We start from the raw sequence: 27,606 nt of genomic DNA on the forward strand, positions 1-27,606 counted from the left end.
CTTTGAAAAATCCGGTTTCCTGATTGGTCCTCTGGTCAGGTGTTTGGTTCCCTTTGTTAACCCTTTACAGGTAAAAGAAACATTTAACCCTTAGCTATCTGTTTATGACACCTCATCTCCTCCAAACCTGCGTTACTAGAAGTTAAGGCTCCAGATTTTTAAAGATGATCATACAATTGTTTTTTGAAAAACGTACAAGGATAATAGTGTAACAAGTATACACCTAGTTTTGTTTTAAAACCTTTAAAAAAGAAGGCTAGATGTACACATATTAGAACAATAGCCATGTAGCACACATTTAGAAGAAAAACAGTGTCAGCACCTTTTTAAAAAAACTGGAGCCCTAACTTTTTGGAAAGTGTGCTTCAAACACAAATTAAAGACTCAGTGTAAGAGTAACTGGGTGAAATACTATGGTGTGTGTTATACAGGATAAGACTAGAGATCCAATAGCCCCTTCTGGCCTTAAAAATCTATTAAACAAAAACTTCTACTAAGTTGGATAGATAAATCCAGTGCTAAAGAGTTTTTTATCAGAAAACACCGCTATGCTAATCATGGGTGATATTTCCAGTGTAGTTTTTCCTCCTGCAATTGATAGCAAATCAAGGGTGAGCTGGCTCTTTGATTTGAGGTAAAACCTGTCCAGAAGTTCTTTCTCTTAAGAAACTTCCCATCAAAGTGAGAACGCTTTTCTTTTGTCACTGTTATACTTGAGAATAATTGTAAAAAATATTGTTGATTCTTATAATAGAATTAATTTGGTCCTTGCTGTGCTGTTAAGTTTTTCAAGGTGGTTATATAGTAGCTAAGATCTCAACTAGAGATAATTGGTACAGTTGACTTAATTATGTGACTGGCTATGGAGACCCACAATTAATAGTCATATTTTATTTTTAAAATGTTACTAAAACACTAGGAGAGAAGAGGTTTTAGTTTTCATTACTAAATAAATGATTTGCTTATAGAGTTGTAGTGGGTTTATAGCAAAAATTACATGTCTGGTGTATAACAGTCTCATTAACGCACACAGTTACTTATAGCATGGAAAAAGAGAATAATACAAGCTAAATAACTTATAAATGCAATGGAAAGGAATGTACAATGTGTCGAAATCCAAAATGACAACAAAATCACAGATAAACAGTGCTGCTGACAACACTATGAAGATTAGAGTGCCTCGGTCAAAAAAGATTGCTTTTTTCTGTAAAGTGACATTGTTTGGACCTTATAATGGAATAAAATTGAATGTGAACGAGATAAATACAGCCAAGTGTGAGGGCTGAAGTCCATGCTAAGAAAAATGATACCTGGCAAGGCTGAAAAATGCTGTCATTCAGAAGTGTATAAAGTGCTGTCCCACCCCCCCACCCCTCCCCGTCCATATTAGTATTCCAGTGACAGTGTCTCAAGTACAGAGTTAAAACCTGCTCTTCAGAAGGGAAAAATAGAGCTTGAAACTTTTTTTTATATCCAGATGACATGAGGTCATTTGATGGGCTTTTGTGTTATGAAGATTTTACTTTGTGAGATAGGTGTGATGCTTCCTTGCTATTAGAGAGAATACAATACTTACTCATTTTCTGTGCTTGGCCTTCTTGGATAATCTTTACTGTTTGAATGAGAGTAAACATGGAATTTTAAGGGGAAAAACAGTGTCAGTAGCCAAATTTCTCATAATCTGCTTAACACCAACCACATGGAATTTCACAGCTACTGTGACTCTGCTGTTTAATCGCATGTTCCCCTTGAATGACTCTGTTCAGTGATAGAGTAAGGAATAATATTGCACTATAACTCTCATGCCAATCTTATTTTCCTTTCTTTCTAGAGTTCTTCCAATTTAGGCCTGATCTGGCTTAAGTATGTTCTTCAGGGGTGTGACCCTGAGCAATGTAGTTAAGCTAACCTAACCCACAGTGTAGACAGCGCTAGGTTGATGGAAGAATTCTGCCGTTGATCTAGTTACAGTCTCTCAGGGAGGTGGATTACCTACACCAATGGGAGAACCCCTCCTGATGGGATAGGTAGTGTTCAAGTGGTTTGCTGGCCTGTCTTCCCCAGACAATAAAGGACTAACACGTCATCCAACTCTTTTTCAGGCTCTCCCCTCAGTGTACGGTTTATTAATTCAAATAACAATCTAGCAAGCTAGCACAAAACAAAGTTATTCCCCAACCATCACAAGCTGCAGGAACTCAGAAGCCTTTCTCTCCAGAACTGTCTTCTCCTGTTCCAGGGCCTGCCACATCAGCCAATCTCCCTCCTGTAGCTCTCTCTTTCTATAATAGAACCTGTCCCAATTACTACTTATTTCTCACCCAGTCACTTGGAGGGCCCTTTGATTTATATCTGAGCCTTTTCTTCTGGGTTTTCATGAAGAAGTTCCCTTCCCTCACCCTTCCACCTCTTTAGTCTCCTGTTCTCTAAATGTAAAGGTATATGTTATTGAGCCAGCTGGCCACCATGAGATTTATTTAGCCATTTTACTGCCTTCAAGTTGCATGAGGTCTCTGCACTCAGTTGCATCTAGCTCACCTCAGAAATCTCTGGGACTTTTGCATAGGCTGCAGTGATGCCTGCTGTTATGAAGGAGATTGATCACAGGCAGACTTCCCTGCTGATGAGCTTCATCAACATGCCTACAGTCTCCAGAGGCTCTTTGAGTGTTCAGGCCTGTAAGGAATGTTGTTTTATCTCTATTTCAGGAACAAATATAAACCAAGAAATTTGTCTTTCAGAAGCTCAGCAGGATCAAAATGCTGACTTCACCAGTTGTATCAGAAGTCTAAGTGAAGTAAAAGGCTTTAAAAAACAAATAAATATACTTGCCAGCATGAGAATCACTGTGGGTAGAATTTCACTATTGGGAACACTGGTGATGCATGTTGAATTACGCCATATGTGATGATGTAGGCTGGCATCCATTCCTTTTGGGTTAACAATTGAAGCAGGAATTCTACATTTGATATTATGCTAGAGACAGCGGGGGACTCATTAGTTGGGGGAATCAGAGGGAAAAGTTGGTAAAAATTCTGGCAATAAGCAAAAATCTTGAGGGAACTGACCAAACTATTGTACAAGGGGCTTTCTCTTGTCCTGGAAGTTCCTGAAAATGCTTTGATTGAAAGGAAAAATTAATTGGTGTGTATAAGAGTGAACGAAGTAGTCTAACAGTGTTTGACAAATAAGGAATTGATGCGCTGTGTCTCATACCTTCTCAGTTTTACAAAATGGATGTAGGTATTTAGGCATGCAACTTTCACTGGCCAGATCCACCCCACAGGTACAGGATGGGTATAATTTGTATATAGCTCTTCACTTATGGGATTAAGATGTGCCAGAGAGAGGGTGGGGGAGATTCACTTGGCAAAGAAGCTATGTAGAGTCAGGTTAAGACTTAATAGAAGCTCTGCTGCAGAGAAATGCTGAACTATTGCATTTCCAGGCCAGATTGGCCCTGACCTCTCCTGTATGAGCCTTGTCTTCTCTTGGTCTGTTGACTTTAATGGACATCAGGTGCTAACCACTTACAAATGGAGAGATCAGCACTTACTGTATGGTTTAGAGAACAGCCTTTCCTTCTCCCTCTCCTTCCACCAGCACCTGTGAAGAATTCTGCTGTCTAGTTCACAAGTGAGAGAAAAACTGACTGACTGCAGTTCATTTGATTGCAGCACTCTGAATTTTGCATCCTGGTTGGAATGGTCTCTAGAACAACTTTTTATGTTTGCTTTTGACTAATTCCATCTAGAAACATCCATTGTGTTTATATCCATCAGTATTTTAGCCAAGAATCTGACCGAAGATGACAACCTTGCTGAATTAAAGTAATGAAAGGGGCGGAGGAGTGAGTGCTCTAGTCTTGGCTGTGTATTTGTGCATGTGCCAGATTTAGTGCAAAACTCATCTCTATGAGTAGCCAGTGCTACATTAGCATGAGGGACTAGGGATGGGGAAGATAACATTCAGCTTTTTCAGACAATTAGATGACAGATTTTGGACAAAGCTAATAACTTTGCCTGCATATTATTTTCGAGTCCTGAGAGCTGATTAGGGTTGGCAACTTTCTAATTGCACAGAACCGAACACCCTTGCCCTGCCCCTTCTCTGAGGCTCCATTCCCCACTCAGTCCATCGCTGCTCCCTTGGTTGCTCGCTCTCCCCGATCCTCACTCACTTTCACTGGGCTGGGGCAGGGGGTTGGGGTGTGGGAGGGGCTGTGGGCTCTAGGGTCCAGGGTGGGGCAGGGGTTGAGGGGTTTAGGGTGCAGGAGGGGGATCAGGGCTGGGACAGGGGATTGGAGTGTGGAAGGGAGTGAGGGGTGCAGGCTCCAGGAGCAGCGCTTACCTGAGGCAGCTCCCAGTTAGCGGCGCAGTGGGACAAAGGCAGGCTCCCTGCCTGCCAGCCAGCCAGCCTTGGCTCCACGTTGCTCCCAGAAGCAGCCGGCATGTTTGGCTCCTAGGTGGAGAGGCCAGGGGGGATTCCCGGCCAATGGGAGCTGTGGAGACAGCACTTGGGGTGTGAGAAGCGTGGCCATCCCTGCACCTAGGAGCTGGCTAAGCTCTCTGCTTCCATGAGTCACACGGAGCCAGGGCAGGCAGAGAGCCTGCCTTAGCCCTGCTGTGCTGCCAACCGGACTTTCAGTGGCCCTGTCAGCAGTTCTGACCGGAGCTGCTAGGGTCCCTTTTCGACCGGGTGTTCCGGTCAAAATCAGGATGCCTGGCAACTCTACAGCTGATACAACCTTCTCTTTTATAGTATTTTAAGTGGTTTGAAGTATTTGTGTGAGCAGATTCTCATCATTCAAAGCAAATATCAGTTCAATATATTATTATTTATTAAAATAACAGTTTAAGGTTTGATCCTGTAGACACGTCTGATAATAAGAATGTAATAATTCTGAGTAGGTAAATGTTTGTAGGATTGGGCCCTTATTTTGTAAAGAGTTTTCCAGACACATTCTCTGAGTGCCTGGCAGAGCGGAATACAGTTTTAATAGTTGGGCCCTGATCCCTCAAATCGATCTGTGTATGTGGACCCTTGCATGTCAGTATCTTAAAAGCAGACCAGGAGAGAAATGAAGAGGTGCAATGGAAAAGAAAGAACAGAATCTTTTCATGTGACTTGAATATGTGGAGCAGGGTGGGCAAATTCACATGGGATTTCTGAGAGTTATTTGAGAAACCAAAAGGCTGGTTAAACATGGTAAATGAAATCAAACCCTAGCAACAGAGCAGTCAGTCGAATAGCCACAGTATGTGTTAATACAGCAGGGGCATAACAATTTTTGAATAGATCACAAGCAAAACTTTGAAGTGTGCCACCCAGTCCTGCTTCAAATCCATCAATCGCTTCTCCAACACAAAAAAGCCGCTTCCTCCAGTCTAAAGAGTCCCCCAGACAGACACAAGGAACTAGTCCCTTTGTCTTGATACAACTTGTCACCAAATCAGTTTTTTAACACCCCCACTGCCTCATCAGTCTCAAATATCTTTCAGCTGCTCCATTTGCTCCTCTTCTAGGGGAGGCAGTGTTTTTTGGATAGGGCACTGAACTGGGTTCTGTTCCCAACTCTGCCAAAGCCTGCTGTGTGCTGCTGTCTGCCTCTGTTTTCCCTCCCACTTTTTGTCCTTCTCTGTTAAGATGTTTGGGGCAGGGACTGTCTCTTACTCTACAGTATGGCCCCTGGTCTGTGCTACGAAAATACAACTAATCTCTGCCAGTTTGTTGCTGCCACCACCATTGCATCTCTTGTCATCTGTAGTTGCATGTACACATGCTCACAAAGCTAACTTTGGACTCGTGCAATGCTGCAGTTCCAGGTCTATGTGATGCTTCCTTTCTCCATTCCCTAAAAACTGAGCCAGAGGTGGGAGAGGAAGCAGAAGAACTTGCAACTAAGATCACAGGGAGAGGAGGCAGCTTCAGCCTGCAGGGGAGGGAAGTAGTGTGCATAGGCAGATGTCCCTCTGCTGTGCCAAGCCACCAAAGGCCATGAGAGGTGATTGAGCCAGAGTTACACTCCCCCAGGCTACAGCCTTTAAAAGTAGGGCACAGTATAGTCACCAGAGGTATGTAAGTGTAGGTAAAATGGTATTTGAGGGATTTCTTTTTGGGGGGTTGAGGTGCACATGTTGCAGGCACCGAATATGCCCAAGGCAAGCAACAGTGGTAGTCCGTGCCCAGAGTGCTTAGCGCCAATAAACACACCGAGGTGGAGAAGCAGAACACAAGTTTATTTGGGATCCCAAAGCGGTGCTGGGAGACTTAGTACGCCTCAGATCCAGCCCATCTAAAACAAGCAGTCTGTTCCTTTATATCCATGAGAACTTTTCTCGCTGACTAGCAAGCCCCCGTTTCCCCTCCCTCTTCTGTCCGGCTGCAGCATTCTTTTCTCCCACACTTCTTTCCCCCCCCCCCCCTCCTCTCCCTGTAGCAGTTACGTAAGTGCAGGTGCATTAAGTAAACTTGGCCGCGGCAGCTCGTTAGTAAGTTTTCCTTCTGCAAGTTATCTTGTCCTTCTGCTAAAGGTGCACAGGCCTCATTATTTCTGCTTTAGACCAGTTAGAACTGTTGCAACTGATAACGGCTGTTACACCAGGCCTTTTAGGTCGATTAAAGTTTAAACATGGAAGGACTTTTGCTCGCCAGAGGCCTAAACAGGAAGACTCCTTCCACTTTTTTCAGTTACTTGGGTTATGTTTAGTGACACCAACACATATGTAGCAAGAGGGAAGCCTTTTAACGGTGTGAAGACACAGCAAAGAAGTTCTTTTCTTTTCTTTTCTTTTTTTTTTCCCTTAAGTGATGACTTTAACTGAAACCTAAAGAAGTTTTCTGGCTTGGTGTTTGTGTCCCAATTGCATTATTTTTGTCAGTGCAGACTCATTCTCACACACACACACACACACACGAAATACGTGCACCACATTGGAAATGACAGCAGATGCTTCTCCCTCTCACAAACTTCGTAGAATCAATTTTAGGAAATCTGTTCTGTTTCTCACATAGTTTATGAAGTGAAAGTTGCAACATCAACTGACTCCCCAACAAAAAGCAAAGGCTTTACTTGTCAGCTAGGGCCCAGCCTTTACGGGTTTAGAAGGAAGAGGGATGATAAATTTCCTTCCTCTATTTTCCCTGGTGCATAAGACAAGGACCATCTCCAGCAAACATATTGCAATGCACAAGGGAAGTTGACACTTTGTGTGGTGTTCTCATCAGAAACGAAACATAGCGTATTTTGCCAGTGATTTTTTTTTTTTTAGGTTTCTTCAAAATGCTTAGCAGCTTTTTTGTTGCATTTTATTTCCTTAAAATATTGTCAGTTTGCTTTCTATCAAATGTGCCTTACTTAGTTTCAAAGTACTGACTGCAGTTAAAAAACTTTGAATTTTTAGCTACTTTACAAAATCATATGGCAAATTCCTGCCACAGAGAGCTTATATGCAGCAAGGGAAGAAAGGATTGGAAAGAAAGGATGAGGCATTAAAGCTGTACCATGGATTGGTCAAGATTCTTGTGTCCCTGCCTCAAGACATTGAGCACCACCTTGGCATAATCCTTGCGAGAGTCTACTCTTTAGGGATGAACCCAAGTGCTCTTTCCACAAATGCCTTCACTGTAGCCTGCTTTTATATATCTACCACAAACACAGAACATTAAGTAGTAACCAATTCTAAATGACTGAGAGTACTGTAAATGTAGAAAACAAAGCTAAACTTTTTCAAAGCAGATTGACTTTTCTGTGTGTAATAGTTTGGGGATTTTTGTGCTTTACTTCAAATTCTCTGTCTCTCTGCAATGCACTTTTAGTTTCCTTTGAACAGTGCAACTAGGAACACATACTGGTTGTATTGAATCTGACCTGATACAAGACCTCTGCTAGAATTCTGCGAGTATTCTGGGAATGGAACAGGCAAATGTGCTGGCTCAGTCGGACAGGTGGTGGCCTCATTTCTTCCTTTCTTCTCCCTGATACTTTACAGAATATCCCTTTGCCAGATATGTATCAAGGTACAATTTTGTTCCATCTGTGTTCCAAAAAGATTTCTGTTTTTCTCCACTGCTTGTTAGTTTTAGTTGTTACTTTTCCTGAAAAGTTTCTAATGTTAAAACTTGGAAAAAAGAGATCTATTAAAAAAATTAAGTGTTTCTCCCCTACCCCAAGAATATATGACATCCAAGAAATTTAGTGTCAAACAAAATCAGCCACAATAATAGAACAAAAACAAAAATGTGACCGGATATGTTGGTTTTTGAAGAGCAAATTACAGTCAGTGCTATTTGTTACTGTTACACTGAAAGTGAAAAGATAGGTATATTGCTGCAGTTATTGTCTTTGTCTTTGAGTTAATTCCAATCAGTTTCTGATTTTTATTTCAACTACATTGTAAATGCAGTCTCACTTTTGGTAGCCTTCATAACCTAAAGACACTTCTATTAAACAAGTGCTATTGACAGAATGGTCCTTGTCATTCTAGGGGAGGTTTTGAAAAGCAACAAAAGGATTCAGGAGCACAAGTTCCATTGACTCTCAGGGGAACTGATGTTCCTAAACCCCTTAGGTGCTTTTTAAAATATCCTCCCTACTTAATGATTTTGTTAGCCCCACATCTTTACAAAAAAATTAGTTGAAAAATAAATACTCAACTCATTTGCTTATGGATGATTTAACTATCATTAGCAAATTATTCTCTTACTCAAATATTTATATTAACCTTCTTCCTCTTGCAAAAATGACAATTGTTTGAGTTTTATAGCTCTTTTCCTTGTAATAGACCTAAACTAGGATAGTCTATATTTCATTGGAGGAAGACAGGCGATATAAAATCACTAAATTAAACTTGAGTATATTAATTACATTTCTAAAAATAATAAAAATATATATGCTTAACTAGTGTTTGTAGTGCTACAGGTTCAGGCTGTGTAGTATGTGGTAACCTTCTGGGCTTGCTTTCTTAGGCACCTAGACTCACAGGCTGTTTACAAGTAGGAGAAATTATGGCCCTTGGGAGCCATATAACTCAGTGAATCTGAGAGCATTAGAATTCTTTAAAGAGAAATTTGGCAAGAATTTAAACTTTAGAAGTGAGATTGGGTGTTCTATGTGTGCAAAGGCCACAAAGCATACAACTTGTCCCTGCAGCAATCCAGCATATAGGGTTCTGAAAGACCTCATTTTCTGGCAGGTGCATGTGTATATCCAACTTCCACTGAATCCCATGAGTTGTGTGCAAAGCTGAGGGTGGATATGTAATAATATGCTATCGACACAAGCAAGTTTCTTTCAAAAGTTTTGGTCTCAGTATCTCTGTGTGGGGGGCAGAATTTTTGAAACTGATGCTGTTTTTAGGCACTGAAAACTTGAACCTTTTGTTTTTCCCTGAGACAATTACAACAACAACAACAACAAGAAAAAAATCCATCTTAAATTTCTGGTGTGTGAAATTATACAAGCAAATGGTTTTCTGAATTACCCAGTTAATTCCATTAATGTTCCACACCAGTCTTGGTCATATACCGAAACGGCAGTTTAACACTGATTAATTCAATGTTTGTGTGTTTCATTTTACTTTTGATTTTCTTCCTTAGAATACAGAACGTAACTAATCTGAAATGAAACAGAGTATTTCTTTTGTTGTTACAAATACTTTGGAACTTTGTTGGCTACAGAGTTGGGTAATTCTTGTTAGCTGATGTTTAGTGCTGGGGATAGTTCTTGTATGACATTTTGAAATGGGCATGAGATTAAAATAAAATGTTTCCCTAGGCTAGACTATTACTACTCGATGTATCTGTTCTAAAAGAGTTTGTCATGCTGCTTCAGAATCCAAACCTGAGACTTTTAGGTGAAGACTCAGAAGTGGATTTTAAATTCTATTGGTTGTTTACAGCTAATTGCTTCTGAAGATAAGTGCAACAAGATCACAAGGCTGGACAGTACCTTATATCCTAATTGGATGTATTCATTGCCTATAGGGAATCGGACAAATAAGTGTAGTTGAAAGGCTGTAAAGTGGACACTTAATTTGCAGTTGGGATTTAGAGATTATTGCAGTTCTTTGGCTGGAGTAGTAGCTCATCTATGTACAAGTGGTTTCCTTTTTCCTTTAGTGTAGGTATCTTTGTTTCATCTACCTCTCTGACTTTCGATTCTTTTCTACACATGTTAAGATTCTTGTCATGTGACTACTATTCGTGTAAGTAGCCTTCTGAAATGCCCCACCAATCAATTGATCCAGTAGCATATTCTGGTTTAGCTGTATCCTAATATGTTTCTTGTGGTTGCAAAATCAAGCTCCAAAAGATTAGCAGTTCAGAGAATCAAATCACATTCTCCTAATGTTAATAAGCTAGTATCACAACTGGCTTGATCTTACTTGGCATGTTAATTCAGGACCTAGAATCCTGTGTGCATAGGGTGATCAGGAGCCCAACTGATATCTGCTGTGTGAATGAACATCTAATTAATTACTTCTGGATAATTGGGTTTTCTCGCTGTTTGGCTTTTGATTTGACTTTTGGATTTTGATCACATTTTATTTTTGTCAGGCTTTACCAGCTTTTTTTTAAAACCGTAACTATCATACTAAGGGCTAAATTGTATTTATCTGAATAGTATCGCCCAGGAGTAGCCCTGGGAGAGGTACTGAGATTCTGAGGTACAATTTCTTCCCTGTTTCTTATGAGGGGAAGTACTTCACTGTATCCCTTCCCATGCCAACCCCCTTACACTTGGCCAGATATTCTAGGGTGTGTGTGTGGGAGGAGGAGAGGCCTAGCCCACTTGCTCTTATCAGAAAGCAGGGTCTGTACTTCACACCAGACCTGGACCCACAGTCCAGGTAGAAATTATTCACTGCCACAAAGGGGTGAGGTGTCATAACTCCCCACCTCAATCAAGTAAGACATGGGTGCTGTCATGTTGCATCTGTGAATATACTTTGAAGTTTTTTGTTGTTTTTTTAAAATCCACAATAGAGAATACAGTCCTCTTTGATGTTGTGCTTCACAAAATGTTACTTGCTTCAGAATGTGCATCTGACACATCAACTTTGCAGGGCTTGAGAATTTAACAAACACAGTATTAGCTGGAGGATTACCTGATAGCTAAAGGTAGAGGCTTAAGACTATGAAGGGCAGAGGGCTATTTTTTAGGTCCAGAGACAACCCACTGGTGAGAAGCTGTACTCCCTTGATAAGAGCAGGTATTAAGAAGAGGGAGGATGCATAGGTTTCTAACTTTGTTGTCTGTGGACCCTTTTGGGGGCTCCATCTTACATATTTCTAGCTAGTAGGTACCCTGTAAATTGGAAGCCCACCCCTTCTAGCTGCTAGATGTCTGTCTTTTCTTCCTTCCACTTTGCCAGAGTTGCATCTATGAGGTTAGAGTCTTTACTCTTGGCTGAATTGGAGAGGCTGAGATTAGGAAAAAGGTCTCTCCTACTCTCTCTCTCTCTCTCTCTCTCTCTCTCTTTCCCATTCTCCATTTGTGGATCTCATCCTTTGTGAATAACTTCATTACCTACTTTTGATGCTTTCCCAAGCATTTCCTCTCCACTGGGTCCTGAATAGCTTTCATTACATTGACCAGATACAGTATATGTTAATTTCATCCTGGTGTTTGGCAAAGACAGAAGCAGCAATACAACCACTGGTGTTGTCTGTCTTGCAGATTCAGGAAGTCTGAAATGCATCAGTTCAAATTTGAAAGGGTATTATCACAGCTGTAAAGGCTAGAAACTTGAATTAAAAAAATTAAATTATCCAGAAATCGATGGATTAGGCATCAGTGCTCTCCAGGACAGTCTTTCTCATCGTTTTTTATGAGTGAACAAGTGGATTTTTCAAGTTCTGTATTTGGCATTCCATTAACAAAAATCACATGCTTTGGTCTCTGTGTATTTGAGTCAGCCCACAGCTCCATAATTTTCATGAAACGTCCTTGTTAAACACATTCCCTTTCCCTGCTGCATAAAAGTTTAATAACAAGGAGCGCGCCTGATTTTTTTTTTCCCCAATGGTGTGATTAACTGCAGTTTAATATCTCTTTCAGTGATAGCCAGTTTTCGAGGAACAGTCCCACATGGCTTATCATTGGAGATTGGAGACACAGTTCAAATACTAGAAAAATGTGATGGTAAGTACACAGGTTAAAACTCTTGTTTTAATGACTTGTTACTGTGCTGTTGTGAATTTAAGTCCCATCACTCTTTGTCTACTTTTAAAATATAAATGAAGCAAAAATGAAAATCTATGCTTGCATGTGTTTAGGCTTGAAAGGATTAGATTTTTTTTGTAAATGTCAGTAAATATTGATTTAACTGTGCACAAAGAAATCTATGAAAAAGTATTTCCATTGATAAGAATTGGTAACATAATCCCAACTATACACAGAAAACGATGAGGTCTATATTAGCTGTTACCACTCAAGAAAGAGATCTTGGCGTCATTGTGGATAGTTCTCTGAAAACATCTGCTCAAAGGGTAGCGGTAGTGAAAAAAGCAAACAGAATGTTAGGAGCCATTAAGAGAGGGATAGATAAGACAGAAAATATCATAACGACACTACATAAATCCATGGTACGCCCACACTTTGAAGACTGTGTGCAGTTCTGGTCATCTCATCTCAAAAAAACATTAAAATTGGAAACAGTACAGAGAAGGGCAACAAAAATGATTAAGGATCTGGAACAGCTTCTGTATGAAGAAAGATTAAAAAGACTGGGACTCTTCAGCTTGGAGAAGAGATGACTAAGAGGTTCAGAGATGAAAGTAAGCCGGTATGATACGGCATACCAACAGGAGCCAGGACGCCATGCTGGACTGCACTGGCTTCTGCCCCAGTTGATTTAAAGGTCCTGGGGCTCCCAGCCATAACCAATGCCCCAGGGCCTTTAAATTTCGAGAGATCCTGCCTCTTCTGGTTGAGGCCATACCGCTTCCGGGTGAGGCCACGCCCCCCAGGACTCTGGCAGTACCGGTAAGTCCTGTAAGTTACTTGCACCCCTGAAGAGGTTATGATAGAGGCAGGGCCATCCCTAGATCAAAAAATTTAACAAATGGAGGGGGGACACAGAAGACTCTCCTCGTCTGGGGCACCATTTGAATACCTTATAGCACTCTGAGTCCGGCACATCCCAAGCCCCCTAAGCCCAGCACCCCAGGGGGTTGCCTGGGTCCGGTCACCTACCCCTAAATCAGGCGCTGGATAGAGGTGTATAAAATCATGACTGATGTGGAGAAAGTGAATTAAGAAGAATTTACTCCTTTACACAGCACACGAACCAGGGGTCACCCAATTAAATGAATATGCAGCAGGTTTAAAGCAAACAAAAGGAAGTAGTTCTTCACACAACTCCCAGTCAGCCTGTGGAACTTGACAGAGTGTGTTGTGAAGGCCTAAAGTATAACAAGATTAAAAAAAAACAACTTTAAGTTCATGGAAGATAGGTCTATCAATCGCTATTAGTCAAGATGGTCAGGGGAGCATGCTCTGGGTGTCCTTAGCCTCTGATTGCCAGAAGCTGGGAGTGGATGACGAGATGGATCACTTGTTAATTGCCTAGTCTATTCATTCTTTCTGGAGCACCTGGCACTGGCCACTGTCGGAAGACTGGATACTGGTTTGGATGGACAATTTGGTCTGACCTAGTATTACCATTCTTATGAAATTTGCAGATAGACAAAGTAGGAAAAATGGTACTTGAACTTACTAGAATTTTATTTTAAGAATATTTACTTTGTATATATTGACATGTAATGTTGACAACTTGTGTTTTAACAGTGATAAAGCTTTAACTTTTTGAATCTGTGTCTGCTGTCATTAAATAAAAATTCTGACCACCATAAGTTCCCACGACTGTGAAAATTAAAATCAATAAAAATAAAAGAATGCTTAAAACCCATAATATTTGCACAACTGTGAAAATTTAAATTAACTATCTAAAAATAAGCTTACAAATATTGATATTATCCATCAAAAGTATAATAAACAAAAATTAAATTCTGCTAAGCCTTCATATGTTTCTGTATGTCAAAGGAATTCTAATGACTAGGTTTTATCTTTAACTGTATTCCTTTTTGTTTCTTCTCTCTAATTAATATCCAGGGAGAAAAATAATTGTTAAACAGCAGGGAGGTCTCATTGTGGCTTTTCTTTTTGCTCTCATGGTTTTTCCAAGGGAAGCTTGACTTTCAGCAGGAGTCTTTCAAACTTCATGCCAAATCACAAGTTTAAATCCTAGAGCAGTGTTAAAGATCCCTGACCTAATTCTGTTTTGGAATGGAATAAAATATTTGTCCTGGAATAAATATAAATAAAAATATTTGTCCTGGAATAAAAATATTTTTAGACTTGATTTTAATATAGCTACAGAACTAGAATAAAGGAAATAAAACTGCATTTCTTTCATAGAATTCCTTAAGATCCTACATAAAGTCAAGTATCAGAGGTGTAGCCGTGTTAGTCTGGATCTGTAAAAGCAGCCAAGAGTCCTGCGGCACATTATAGACTAACAGATGTATTGGAGCATGAGCTTTCATGGGTGAATACCCACTTTGTCGGATGCATCAGATGCCACAGGACTCTTGGCTGCTTTTACCTAATGTCAGTTTTTCAAAGCTATATTTTTGTTGTTTTAAGATAACATACGTTTGTTGGTGTATATGTGGGGGTTTAAAACTTCGATCAAGTTAGTCATGAGTGTTTAATCTTTGTCATAAAATGCATTAAATCTACTTTAGTTATTTTGAATTTGGTTCATTAGGATTTTTAGTATAATAATGTAGCTAGTAGCCCTAGCCTGGTCAGCATAATCACAGTTCATAATAGCAGTTAATGGTACTGTCGACCTTTAATATTTGATATGTTGCTTGATACAAAAAGATTAAGGTGCATTGTTGGGGTCATATTTGGAGGATATAGCAGAAAATAACCGTGAAGTAATTTCAGTTGATACTTTAGTGAGTTAAAAAATTACTTTTCAATGCACAGAATGTACTCAAAATGACTGTAGTCCATTACACTGTGGTATGTAATAGTCACATCAGTCCAAAAGAAAAATATAAAACAAGTTTTTGAAAATGACAATGGTTTACTTAGTTAAAAAACCAAAAATGTTATTTCTCCACAGGCTGGTACAGAGGATTTGCCTTAAAAAACCCAAATATCAAGGTAAAAACCCAAATGTTTCTAACTATAGTTTGAATTCTTTGACAGAAATGTGAATTCAGTCAAATGTATTCATAGCTGAGTGTAAGAATATGATATTTACCATTATGGGAATGACACAGTTTGATAAGATACTATGGTATTTGGTGCTATGTATTTTAAAATCAGTGTTGACAGAAGTATCCTTGATCATGGATTATATTTTTTTTTGAAATGCTCTCATGTTAATACTGTGAGCCCCTTGGATGTCAAGACCTCTTGGCAAAATTAGCTTTTGTTTAGGCAACATAAGTTAGGGTAGGGGGCTTACGGGAGAGCTAAATGAAAGTATAGAGAGTTAGCTACCATGAATGCATGGTGAAAATAGTGTTGATCAGATTCTTTAACTTTAACGTGCAGACTAAGTGTGGCCTCAGAGCCCAGTTAGGTATTGTATCTCTTGCAAATGCACATTTCATGCATATGACACTTCTTGGTGCTAGTGAAAGTCATAATGCTAGAGTGAGACCTCTTATTCTTTCTGACTTATACTTTTCTGGATAAAAATAGGTTCAGAATTAGATTTTGGTGATGTTGGGTTCTCATTTTTGTATCTTAATCTGTTTTGTAAGACATTCGCAATTACCCTTGCATGGCTTTGGAGTTGTTCTACAGCCTAAAGTGAATATTGATTGCATTTGATCATCATGTGCTTACGGTCAGTGTAAGTTTGTGCCCTGCCAGATGTGTCAGAAAAAGTTATGAATGGGACGTCCTAAACACAACCCAAGCTCTGTGAGGAAATGAGCTAGCCATTTGTGCAGTGTTGTCACCTTTTGTGGATGAAGGTGATTTTCTGAATTTGACTTTGAAAACAAGTCTTCCTGAGGGCAGCATGGCCTGCTAGTGCTGCTCTGCCAGACGTCTTCACTAGCTACTCTATATGTCTCACAGCGAAATGGGGCACCACCAACAGTTCTTAAACCACGACGGATTTTATTTTTAAATTTTCCATCGGAACATTTTTTTAAAACTAGCAACGTTGTCCTTTTTGGAAAATTCATCAGGGCTTTCTCTTGCAGTTGTTTCTTTATGTCAACTTGCCTGCTTGTGAATCACAGTGCTCTGTAAGGAGTGCTTGGTGGTGGTGAATTGATGCTGCTTTGCTACCAGAGAACACAAAAGAACAGTGTATTCTTGAGTAGATCCCAAATAAACAGTGGAGTCATTAAAAACCACTGTTTTTTGAAAATCCATTCCAGATGTCAATTTTAAGATGCCATAGATAAATGTTGGCCACAGACTATTTGACATTATCCCCTTAAAATAGGACTTAGTAAAAATGGTAACTATCAAAGAGCTATGCTGCAATGTTCTATACATTCTATACACATTTTTGTTTCATATTTGAAGTTTCAGTCATTTAATAAATCTATATATACTAAATAGTCACGGTGGGATTTTTTTTATCATAAATATTGTCACTGATAAAAAGAATCCGCTATACACTGTGCAAGGTTTTCTCTGAAATGGTTAGCCTAAACTAAGGTTCTCTCCTACAGTAGGCAGCTTGTTAAAACTTTGTGCATTTATTAAACTATTTTCTCTTTCAGGGTATATTTCCATCCAACTATATCCACCTGAAAAATGCATGTGTTAAGAACAAAGGGTAGGTGGTGATTTTGTATTCAGCTATTTAAGGAAGCTGGGGAGAAGGATCTGAAGTTGTGCAGAGTTTTATAACAAGGCTGCATTTCAGGCAGGATAACGATATAATTTTCACTGGTATTTAACACTGTAAAACTTCAGCTCACTGCCCCAAAGGATTTAAATAAATATCCTTAACCAGCCTGGCACTTTCATTCAAGCTTAAGGTAGAAGTCACTTATTTTAAAAATACATGGAGCAGAAATGGGGAAATGATTTCTGTGTTGTCTAGCATATGCAGAGAACAATTACTTGTTTTTAACTATTGGTGTTAATGAGACTGAGTTTAATAGGCTGGCTCTCTTATTTAAACACAGCTCCCTATAGGGTTCTGTATAGAATAGTCTATTAGCCCTTGCTGAACATTGCTCATTTTATTTAGGGTGACAGCTGCTTCATGGCAGAACTAGGTTGCCATTATTTGAAACAATCTCCTGGCATTCACACATGAAAAGGACATTTTCAAGTCAGTATACGCATTATAAAAAGATTTTACAAATCTAAAATTAATAGAATTGTTTTCATGTTTTTGTTTCTGAATTACAGTGAAATATTTTTTTGTTTTACTTTTGGATGTCTGCTAGTGTGTTTTCATTATCGAAAGCAGAGTTAGTAAAAACTAATAGATTAGAAATTCTTTCAATTAAAAAAACGAACGTGAGTAAAAGAGAGAGTGACATTTTGTTTTTTAAGGTGCAACTTTTAACTTGACATCCCATTTAAAATTTCCTGTTTATCAGTGGTTATCATGCCAGCACAGTTTTTTTCTTAGGTGTTTGCACAATTCCTGAACATTTATTTCCTAGAATTGGCTATCTTTTGTTAGATGCATTAAGAGAGGAATTATTGATTGAAATTAGCAAAAATAATTCGGAATTACTCATCATGGAAGAGTTCTTGTTTTCAGGGTCCTTTTAAACTGAAAGGACCTGGATAGCATGTATTACACAAATGCTTGAAGGTTTAAAACTACATCTCCCTTATGGGAGGCGAGAATAAGAAAGTAAGTAGAAGGTCACAGCTCCATGACTGGCAAAGAAAATCTTCCTGTTTGGCATCCTCTAACAACTGGAAACCTGGTCAGGACAAGTGCAATTGAATTCCTTATTGCAGTTGAATAAGCCACTGTCTGTACATTTCTAAATTACTATGCTGTCTCTGCCCGGCCAGTTAAGCCATTCAGTAGGGCTGGTTGAAAATTTTCCACTGAAATTGTTTGTAGACAGAAAATAGGGTGTTTGACAAAATAAAACTCTTTGTTGAAAGTGCACAAAAATGGCTTTGTGTGGAAAATTTCAGCTGCTTCATGCCCTAATTTTCCTTTATGTGTTCTGTTCTGTAGCCAAATTACCTCTCCCATGATGTCTGTGGCCAGGGAATCGCATGGTGCTCCATAACAACTCAACAAAAGGGGAGACTGTAGTGTATCATGGGAGATGTAGTTCAGCAAAGAAGTCAGGCCACAGTTAACTATTTATTGCAAACAGCTTCCTCCTCCTCCAGATTAGACCTGATCCTCCACTGTGTGTACTGTTTTTACATCTGTGTAACTCTGAACAAATGGAGCTGCACTAGTGTAAAATCAGTGCAACACAGTGGAGGATTTTGCCCACAGACTTTGACTTATACATTTTCCTAGCCAGTGCAATAATGCCACAACCCCTGTTTTTATACTGAACAACCCTGCTAGCTTGCTTTCTTGAGTTCTTGCTTCCATTCTATCATCTCGTTTTATAGAAATTGCATTTCTGAAGTCATTTACTTAAACAGAAGTAAAAAACAAAAAGGGGACATGTTCACTTGTTTAGACACTAAATTGTAGTAGTACCAACAAACTTTCCTTTTAGTTGAATAGATATATACAAATGTGCTTGAAATAATTGTATTGATATAAAGCTATGGGTGAAATCCTGCTCCCTTTGAAGACAAAATGGCAAAACTCCCATGACTTCAATGGGACCAGCCCTTCACCCTCTGTTTTCTTTTTCAAGTAAAAAGAAAGAAGTCCCATGGAGGTTAATAAATATCAACAGTGGTAAGAGAGAGATTTTATGTTAGCAACAACAGTGTAGTTTATATTATTTGTATAATGCCATATATTCTTCTGGATGCCACAGGCAGTTTGAAATGGTTATTCCAACAGAAGACTCCGTTATCACAGAGATGACATCAACTTTAAGAGACTGGGGGACCATGTGGAAACAACTTTATGTGGTAAATACTATATAATATTGCCTCGCTTGAATGCAGTTTAAAATAGTTTGTATCAGCTTACAAATAATAAAAGAAAGTGGTTTGTATTTAAGAAAAAACAAAAGGAAAAAAGTAGCCTTCCAAAGATCATATTGCCCCCGCCCCTCGCAGGTTTTATTTAAACCTCTTTTTTTCCACCCCCCCCTCCCCAGTGTTTTTTGTTGTTTTTTTTTTAAATCCGATATTATGGTTTTCTGCCAGAGACTAACTAGGACATCTGTTCACTGTGTAATTGATAGTAACATAGAAGAATAAATGGGAGTGGCTTAGTTTGTTATCAAAATCGAGATTTAAAAATGGTACGATTTGGGAGCTGTGACTGCAGAAATCCGAATGATAATATTAGCATGGCTATTAAAAGATAAAGACCAAAAAGAGATCAAGAAGAAGATCAAATGGTTCTTTTTCAAATATAAACAATCAGAAGCTACAAGCAATAAGGTAAAGGAAATAATGTTGAACATAGTAACAACCAGAAGGTAACATGAAAGAACTGCAGTTTCAGTCCATAATATTAATCAAACAAGAAAGTAAAGTGCCATAGTTAGTTGCAGCTGTTGCAGGGGAGAAAGAGTAAAAAAGACTTTTCCAAAATCTGACACCTTTATAGTAGCTGTGGCTTTGATTTGACTTAGCTTTTGGAATGGTAGGTTACATTTTGCAAAGATTGTTTTAAAAGAAATTTTTTTTGATTGGCAAAAAGTGAAATACCCACAAGCCTGACCTTGAACTTCTTTTGAAATAAATGCTGAACAGCCAGTGGAAGGAAAGCAACTTGATACTTAGGTAAAAAGTAAGATAAAATATGTTGCACAAAGTAAAAGTATCAGAGGGGTAGCCGTGTTAGTCTGGATCTGTAAAAAAGCAGCAAGGAGTCCTGTGGCACCTTATAGACTAACAGATGTTTTGGAGCATGAGCTTTCATGGGTGAATACGAAGTGGGTATTCACCCACGAAAGCTCATGCTCCAAAACGTCTGTTAGTCTATAAGGTGTCACAGGATTCTTTGCTGCCTTTCAAAGTAAAAGTGTGATTCCCAAGCTGAAACAATGACCTGCAGCCAGACAGAAGAGAGATTTTAAAATGCAAGTACTGAAGTTCTCAGTTACATGATAAGTATGGCATATAAATTAGTTTTAAAAATATTGGCAGGATGGGAGAGAACAGCTTTTATTTTGGCTTGCTGTACTTTTTACTTTATTCTTAGCAAGGACAATTTTTATGTTGCTTGAATCAATTTGCCTTGTTTATACTTAAAACACTGCAAACTCAGCATGGGTCAGCCTGTGATCTGAGAGCCCTACTTTTCTGTTTGCAAGGCTTGCAAAGAAACCAACCCCCATAAATTAATTTGCAGGTCTGATTATAGATTGTGTCCAGCCTTCAAAGAGGGCATCCATTCTCACTTACCTCAGCACCTCCTGAGTAGAGCCCAAATTCAGCAAAGCATTGACTTCAGGCCATCCCTATTCAGCATCACACCTAAACATCTGCTTAAGTCCCATTAAAGTCAATGGTGCTTAAGTTAACATGCCCAAAGCTAAGCAAGTGTATAAGAGTTTCGCTAAATAGGGATAAATGTGCTTCTCATGTGAGGTCTAATTCAGGAGGATTGTAAAAGGTGAAATCACAGCACTACTTGTGGAAAGGAGGCTGATTAAAAGTTATTTCCCATGGATTCACAAAAACTTGTAATTGTGACCACCCTCCATCCGTTTCTATAAAATCTATTGAACCTTTACTACTGTAAGTTTGGAGACAAAAAAAAATCTGAAAAGGAGTTTTAAAGTTATAGTGCAGGGGTAGACAACCTATGGCACGTGTGCCGAAGGCAGCACACGAGCTGATTTTCAGTAGTACTCACACTGCCCGGGTCCTGGCCATCGATCCGGGGGGCTCTGCATTTTAATTTAATTTTAAATGAAGCGTCTTAAACATTTCAAAAACCTTATTTACTTTACATACAACAATAGTTTACTTATATATTGTAGACGTATAGAAAGAGACCTTCTAAAAACGTTAAAATGTATTACTAGCACGCAAAACCTTAAATTAGAGTGAATAAATGAAGACTCGGCACACCATTTCTGAAAGGTTGCCGACCCCTGTTATAGTGTTTCAAGGATTTGGTTCATGCTTCCAAAATGCTTTCTCCTACAAACTCCAAATTCGCTTTGTTGAGCAAAAGTACCATTTTAATATTTTCATGATTGAGTAGAAGAGGATTAGTGGGAGCTATTCAAAGCTGTATATGATTTAAAGAGCTTGTAATAGAAAAGGCTAAAGTAGGCAGGGTTTAGGTTTGCTAGAGGTTTGTTAGAGCTAGGGCATAAAAAAGAGGCGAAGGGAGAGTTTCTAAAGGGAAGAGGAAATGTACTCTGTCCCCAGGTCCAGGGAGGAAACACTATCATGTCCCAGACCAGGAAGCAAGGAGAATTTGGGAAATTGACTGTCATGTTTAAGCAGAAGGAATATATTGCTTGTTGGGGGTGGTGTAAGATAGGGACTATTTTAGGGGTGATCAAACTGTGGCTTGCGAGCCGCATGTGGCTCTTTTATCACTAAAGTGTAGCCACCAACTCCCCCCATTTCCCACCTACCAGATGGGGCGGGGAGTCGGGGGACAACTTGGGACCATTACCTTGCAGTGGAGTAGTGTAGGTGTAGGGACGTCTGCCCAGTGGGGAGGGGGATCTCGAGGCTTCAGCAGGAGCAGGACTGAAGCCACAACCCCTGTCAGGCGCGTCCCATAAGGCTGAAGCCATGAGCCCTGGCAGGTGTGCCCCAGCTCTGGAACGTCTGAAAATTGTCATATGTGGCTCAGAGGGTCAGTAAGTTTGGCCACCCCTGGACTATTTGGTTTTTCCCTTATTTGAAACAAACTATCTTTTGTTGCTATTTCTGGACTAAGCTGAAGAAGGCTTCAGTCCTGACACTGCATGTATTCAGCCAGGCCAAGGAATTGCTCTGGGCAGGGATGCCTCTGACATAGTGGCCATGAACAACACATTGTTTCTTTTTTCCTTGTTTTATCTCCCTTTCCTGATACCTGCAGCTATGGCCCAGCTATGTTAGTAATGGTTTTTAAATCTATAAACAATAATGTTTTATAAACATTAAGAAAATTGACTGAAAGGGGGACAGGGGAGTGGAAGGGACATGGTCCCATTCTTCCCTGACTACAAATGTGGGCATTCTGGGGAGGTGGGCACGGCTTATGGAGCATGGAGAGGGGGAACTATAAGGCATAGTGGATTGGCATTGAGAGAGGCAGGGAGCACCAGGACATAGAGACAGAGGACCATAGATAGATGCAGCCTTTTTATCCACATTAAAAGGTTTGTAGATATACAAAACTGATAGAAACCCTCCACTTTGATCATTCTCTCCACCATTCTTAATCCTATACCCTACCCAGTTTGAATTTTCTTTTCTTCCCTCCCATCACCTTTTATGAATGCAATAAGTAGAAGAAGAGTGCCACTTTGGGGCCTTACTGATCTCCCCACTTGCAGACACTACACACAAACTCCATTTAAATTACAGAATTTTGTTTTTAAAAAAGGAACTCTCCCCCAAAGTTTGTTAGAAAGAGATAAGACAGAAAGTGTTTCATTGGCATTTAGCTAGCATCTCCCCAGAAGTACATTTTCTTTGTGACAGTTCCACAGCTTTATAAAATTCAAATGTTGAATCTGGAAATGACTGATTAAGGGCTCCAGCCAGTTGTCCATCATTGACTATTGCCAGGTCTAATTTACATAACCCACCCAACATTAATTATGCACCCTATAATTAGGTAAAATATAAGCAACGGTCAAGATAACAAATTACTAGTACATCATAAAATCTAATTTCCTATCTAAAGGATACACTTCTAACTTGCCGTACTATTAACATGTTCATATGTGGTATTCCAGTAAACTACGTTATAATGTTGACTGCAAAAAAGAACTATATGAGTTAGTTACTACAGAATATAGTTATAAGTATGAACTTGAAGGGTCTTGCATACACTTAAACATCATATAATCCACAGACTTTATAGCACTAAACAAATGTAATCATGCTATTTCTGTGAGTAAAATATTCTTCTACTGCACCCACACATCAGTGAGAGAATTTATACAACTGACCAATCTGAATGTTTCCTGGAACTATGTTCCTTTCACAATCTTTGCATGCTAAACTTATACATTGTTGAATTTATATATGTCTAACAGCATATTTTTCAATGCAGAACAAAATAAGGGGCAAGCTTAAGATACGTTGCATCACATTGAGTCATAGAATATTAGGGGAATTGACTGGATCCCTTAATTGTTCATTGCTAGACTTAACTTTTACATTTTATTTTTACTAAGGGACCTTATTTCCAAACAATGCTGAGTATCTACCCTCTGAAAACCAGATCCCTTTAAGATATCTCCAGCTGGACACTTAAAAATGGAGATGTGCAAAATCACTAGTGATTTTTAGAAAATTTAGACCATGAAATTTTGAGAGAACAAAATTGTTTCTGCAGGCATCTTCTACACAGGTTGCATGGCATTTGTGTTTTTAAAGAACCTATTTTATTGTGGTTAGCTCAGACCAGATATAAAGAGAGAGGGCCTGATCCAAAGCCTGTTGAAGTTAATGGAAAGACTGCTCTTGACTTAAATGTTTTGAGTCAGATCTGTAGTGTTGTCATTAGATAAAGTGGTGCTGCCTAGATGGCTTGCATCTCTTGATCTGTGAACCCTCACCACTCCAATACTTTGAGCAGAGGCACGTTGGAAGTGCATTTCGTTTTCTGTATATTTGAACCCCCAGGCAGGCCTATATTGTAGTAATTTAGAAGGGTACATGTACCTCTTGCTTTCAGGAGTAAGTTGCAGCAGTGATTGCCACTTGGGGGAAGTTTGTTTAAAAAAATGTGTTTGCATATAAACATAGTACTTCTACAGTGTGTTAAACTGGCAGGATGAACTGCAGGATTTTTCAGAGTACTCTCTGGGGTCTTGCAAATTTCCAGCCAAACAAATCCCAGGGGCAGCCTTCAAAATGTCCAAAGCTTTATTTCTTCTGCATAGTTCCACTTGTGGGATCAAGGTGCCTGCACTGAAAGCTTCTGGAACCTTCTGGAAAGCAGTGTCCATTGGGGCTATTTGCCCTTTCCTACCCCTGTCATCCTGATGGGTTCTGAAGATATAAAACGGGGAGTGGCTCCAACTACCCCTCAGTTCCTTTCTAACTGCTGAAGGTTCAGCAAGCTCAGATTGCACATAGCATCCTTGATGCTTACCTCTTGTTTTTTTCTTTGCCTTTTTCTGCCCTTTTGATGCAAATTTTGTTTATAGTTTGTCAGCCAGATTTTTCCTTTAAATGACACAAGGCAATCTCCATCCAGCCTTTGCTTTGTTTGGACCACATCACACACCTTGACAGGTATGGTAGCTCACCAGGCCCAGTCAACTAAGATGACACTGAATAAGTTCAGTGTCACCTTCAAAAAATGTCCCTTAAAAGTAGGTTTGGCTGCCTCTCACACCGCTGCACAGGGGAGGCATCTCAGTCTGGTCACTGTCAAGTTCACCTAGGCCTGTTCAGGTTCACCTAGGAGACCTGGCTATGTGCTTAAAGTGTCTCTCTTGATGTTTCCAAAGGATCTGGATCTACAGTTTCCAATTTCTGCCACCCAGTGTGGATATGGAGCTACAAAACTCACATCTAGATCCAGCAGCCTAGTGTGGATCTGGGGCTGCAAAACCTGGATCCACAAGAGAGCACTGATTGAGTGCTACCAAACCTCCCCCCACCTCTCCCCACCCCAAAAAAAAAAAACCCAAACAAACCAAAAAAAGTATGCGAATCCATATCTGATAAATATCGCTTTGGATTGATGGTAAGAGTCTGAATCCAGATTCTACAGTTAAACATAAAGAACTGCCAAGCACAGTTTCCAAGAAGGGATCTAGTATCAGAGGAGTAGCCGTGTTAGTCTGGATCTGTAAAAGCAGCAAAGAATCCTGCGGCACCTTATAGACTAACAGATGTTTTGGAGCATTAGCTTTTGTGGGTGAATACCCACTTCATCAGATACATGTGAAGGGATCTGTTACCTGGGATCCAGCCAGCATGAGGATCTGACATCTTTGACCATTGAGTCACTTGTTTACAGGTGCTTTACCACTAAGGTCCAACATTCACCCAGATCGATGGAGTCTGTTGCTACATTTCCAACACCATGATCTTTGCAGAACTGCTTGGCTCACTCTGTGGTGCTGGCACTAGGGTGCTGGGAGTGCTCCCACACTAGCTTGAAATAGAAATAACAAACACCAAATACATGGTTTTCATCATCAGCACTTCCACCTATAAAAATTATTGCAGCACCCTGGCCTCACTGATTCTTTGCCCAACAGAGTGGCGTAAAGAAGCAGATCAGTGTGGAGGTCTCGCAACACTGCAAAAAAGAAATGATCAGATCTAGAATGGTGGATCCCTCAGTTTACAGGACAGTGTTCACACACTGTGTTTCCTGTCTGCCCATCTTCAGATGCACACACTCGATGCCCTGCTTGTCTGGGAGAAAGTTTTCCCCTTCCAGCATTCCATCTGTCAGACTCTTGCCCTGAGATGAGGTGAGAAGAGGGACTGTCCATTCTTAGCCTCTCTTACTATCAGAAGTGGAAAAAGCAAGTTTACTTAGTTCTGGGCCTGTCAGTTCCCTTGGTTCTGGGTATGAACTTGAGTTTTTCTCAGACTTCCCAACATGAAAAGGTTTCTGCAGCAGGGAAAGGCTCCAGCAGCTCCATGCTACCTCCTCCTCAGTCAGTGCCTTCCCCCAGCTACATGTAGCCACATGCCACAGTGCGAATGCAGCCTTCTCAGTGCAGCATGTAGCTGCACTTACTGCACACACTACTGCCAGTGTAGACAAGGCCTAAGTGTTGAGACATCCATCGCCTACACTTAATGGTGCATAAGGTTTGTTTCCTGGCCACAGTGTGAATGAGATTTGCCCATCTGTCATACAGTCTGTGTCACTGGGCAAAATGTCTGGCTGTACTAACTCCCTGAGGTTCATTGTATTGCTCTCTGGGTTCCAGAAACAGAACTCTTTCTAATTTCCAGACATATTCCAGTGTTGGTACTTTTTCTGTGCCATGGTCCCATGTTTGTCTGTCTCTTTACAAATAACTCTGACTGGAGTCAAAGAAGACCTCTGTCAATAAAACTGTACCTTACTACTTGGCTTTTCTGTGGCAGCAAAAGTTCCATTAAACACCTGGCTGACAAATGATTGGGTATCAGTCTTTGCATAGACTTGTCCATCAGTAGAGTGTCCAGATGGTTCTTCACTAGTAATTTGCACAAACAAGGGTACTCATTTAGGAGATGTGTGCTCACTGATGCCTTGATATATTCCAGAATTTGAAACTTTCAGGCAATGGACAGGTTCAATATTGTTGCTCTGATGTGATAGACTGAATACCAGGCTATATTTGAGGCCTTGGTCAGGCTTTTTGTGACTTTACCATCTTTTCTGGAGACTAGGAACACATGAACCATAATGTCTCAGTACTTTCCAGTTTCCTTGTTTCATAACACGGGGAAGAACATCCTTCCAGGGAGTTCGTTCGTTCCTTCCTTCCTGACATCTGCAGTAAAAATCCTAGAAGATATAAGGGATTCTTCACCTTTATATTCGTCCACTCCAATGTTTGTGATTTCAGTGGAAGATGCAATCAGAATCTGTCTAACTTCTGATGGGACAGCATTATGGGAATGCATTACACACATCACCAAAAAGAAGTTCATGCTAGCCAGTTGTCAATCAAATTTCCTGTTCATAAAGGTCAGTATCCTTATTGTATGGATCCTACATCTCATCTACGACAGGAAAATGATATATTCATAGATTCTTTCAGAAGAGCTTTTCACTGGACTGTACACGTGCTCTAACCATGGGTCCATTTTATATTATCTTGTTCTACAAGTAGGGTAAAATCAGAAAGGCTAAGGCATAAAATGTGTTCTACCTAGCAAGGGACGTAAAAGGCAAAAAGAGGTTCTATAAGTATATTAGAATCAAGAGACTGACAAAAGAAAGTGCAAGTCCTCTACGTAGCATGGTAGGAGAGCTAATAATAGGTGACTTCAAGAAGGCTGAAGTATTTATTGCCTATTTTGCTTCAGTCTTTGCTAACAAGATCTGTGATCAGATACTTAACACAATTAATATTAACATCAATTGGGAAGGAACATAAGCCAAAACAGGAAAAGAAAAGTATTTTTAGTTAAGTTAGATATGTTCAGTTTGGCAGGCCCTGATGAAATTCAGCCTGCAGTACTTAAGAAAATAGTTGACGCAATCTTAGACCAATTACTGATTATCTCTGAGACCTCATGAGGAACAGATGAGGTCTGAAAGGTCTAAGAAACATAGTACCCCTTTTGAAAAAGGGAAGCAAAGAGGACATGGATAACTTCCATACCTGGAA

The 27,606-nt window shown here is 39.8% G+C and overlaps 1 protein-coding gene across 1 annotated transcript in view; it reads left to right on the forward strand.

Annotated features, from left to right (window-relative positions):
• Window positions 1-27,606, forward strand: part of DOCK4 (dedicator of cytokinesis 4) — a 421,428-nt gene that overhangs the window by 143,767 nt on the left and 250,055 nt on the right. Inside the window, 4 exon segments of the mRNA XM_032782929.2 lie at window positions 12,062-12,145; window positions 15,141-15,181; window positions 16,771-16,826; window positions 18,982-19,078. Of these exon segments, the coding sequence (XP_032638820.1) occupies window positions 12,062-12,145; window positions 15,141-15,181; window positions 16,771-16,826; window positions 18,982-19,078 (278 nt within the window).

This window comes from Chelonoidis abingdonii, chromosome 1 (assembly GCF_003597395.2).
Source record: "Chelonoidis abingdonii isolate Lonesome George chromosome 1, CheloAbing_2.0, whole genome shotgun sequence".
NCBI classification, from domain to species: domain Eukaryota; kingdom Metazoa; phylum Chordata; order Testudines; family Testudinidae; genus Chelonoidis; species Chelonoidis abingdonii.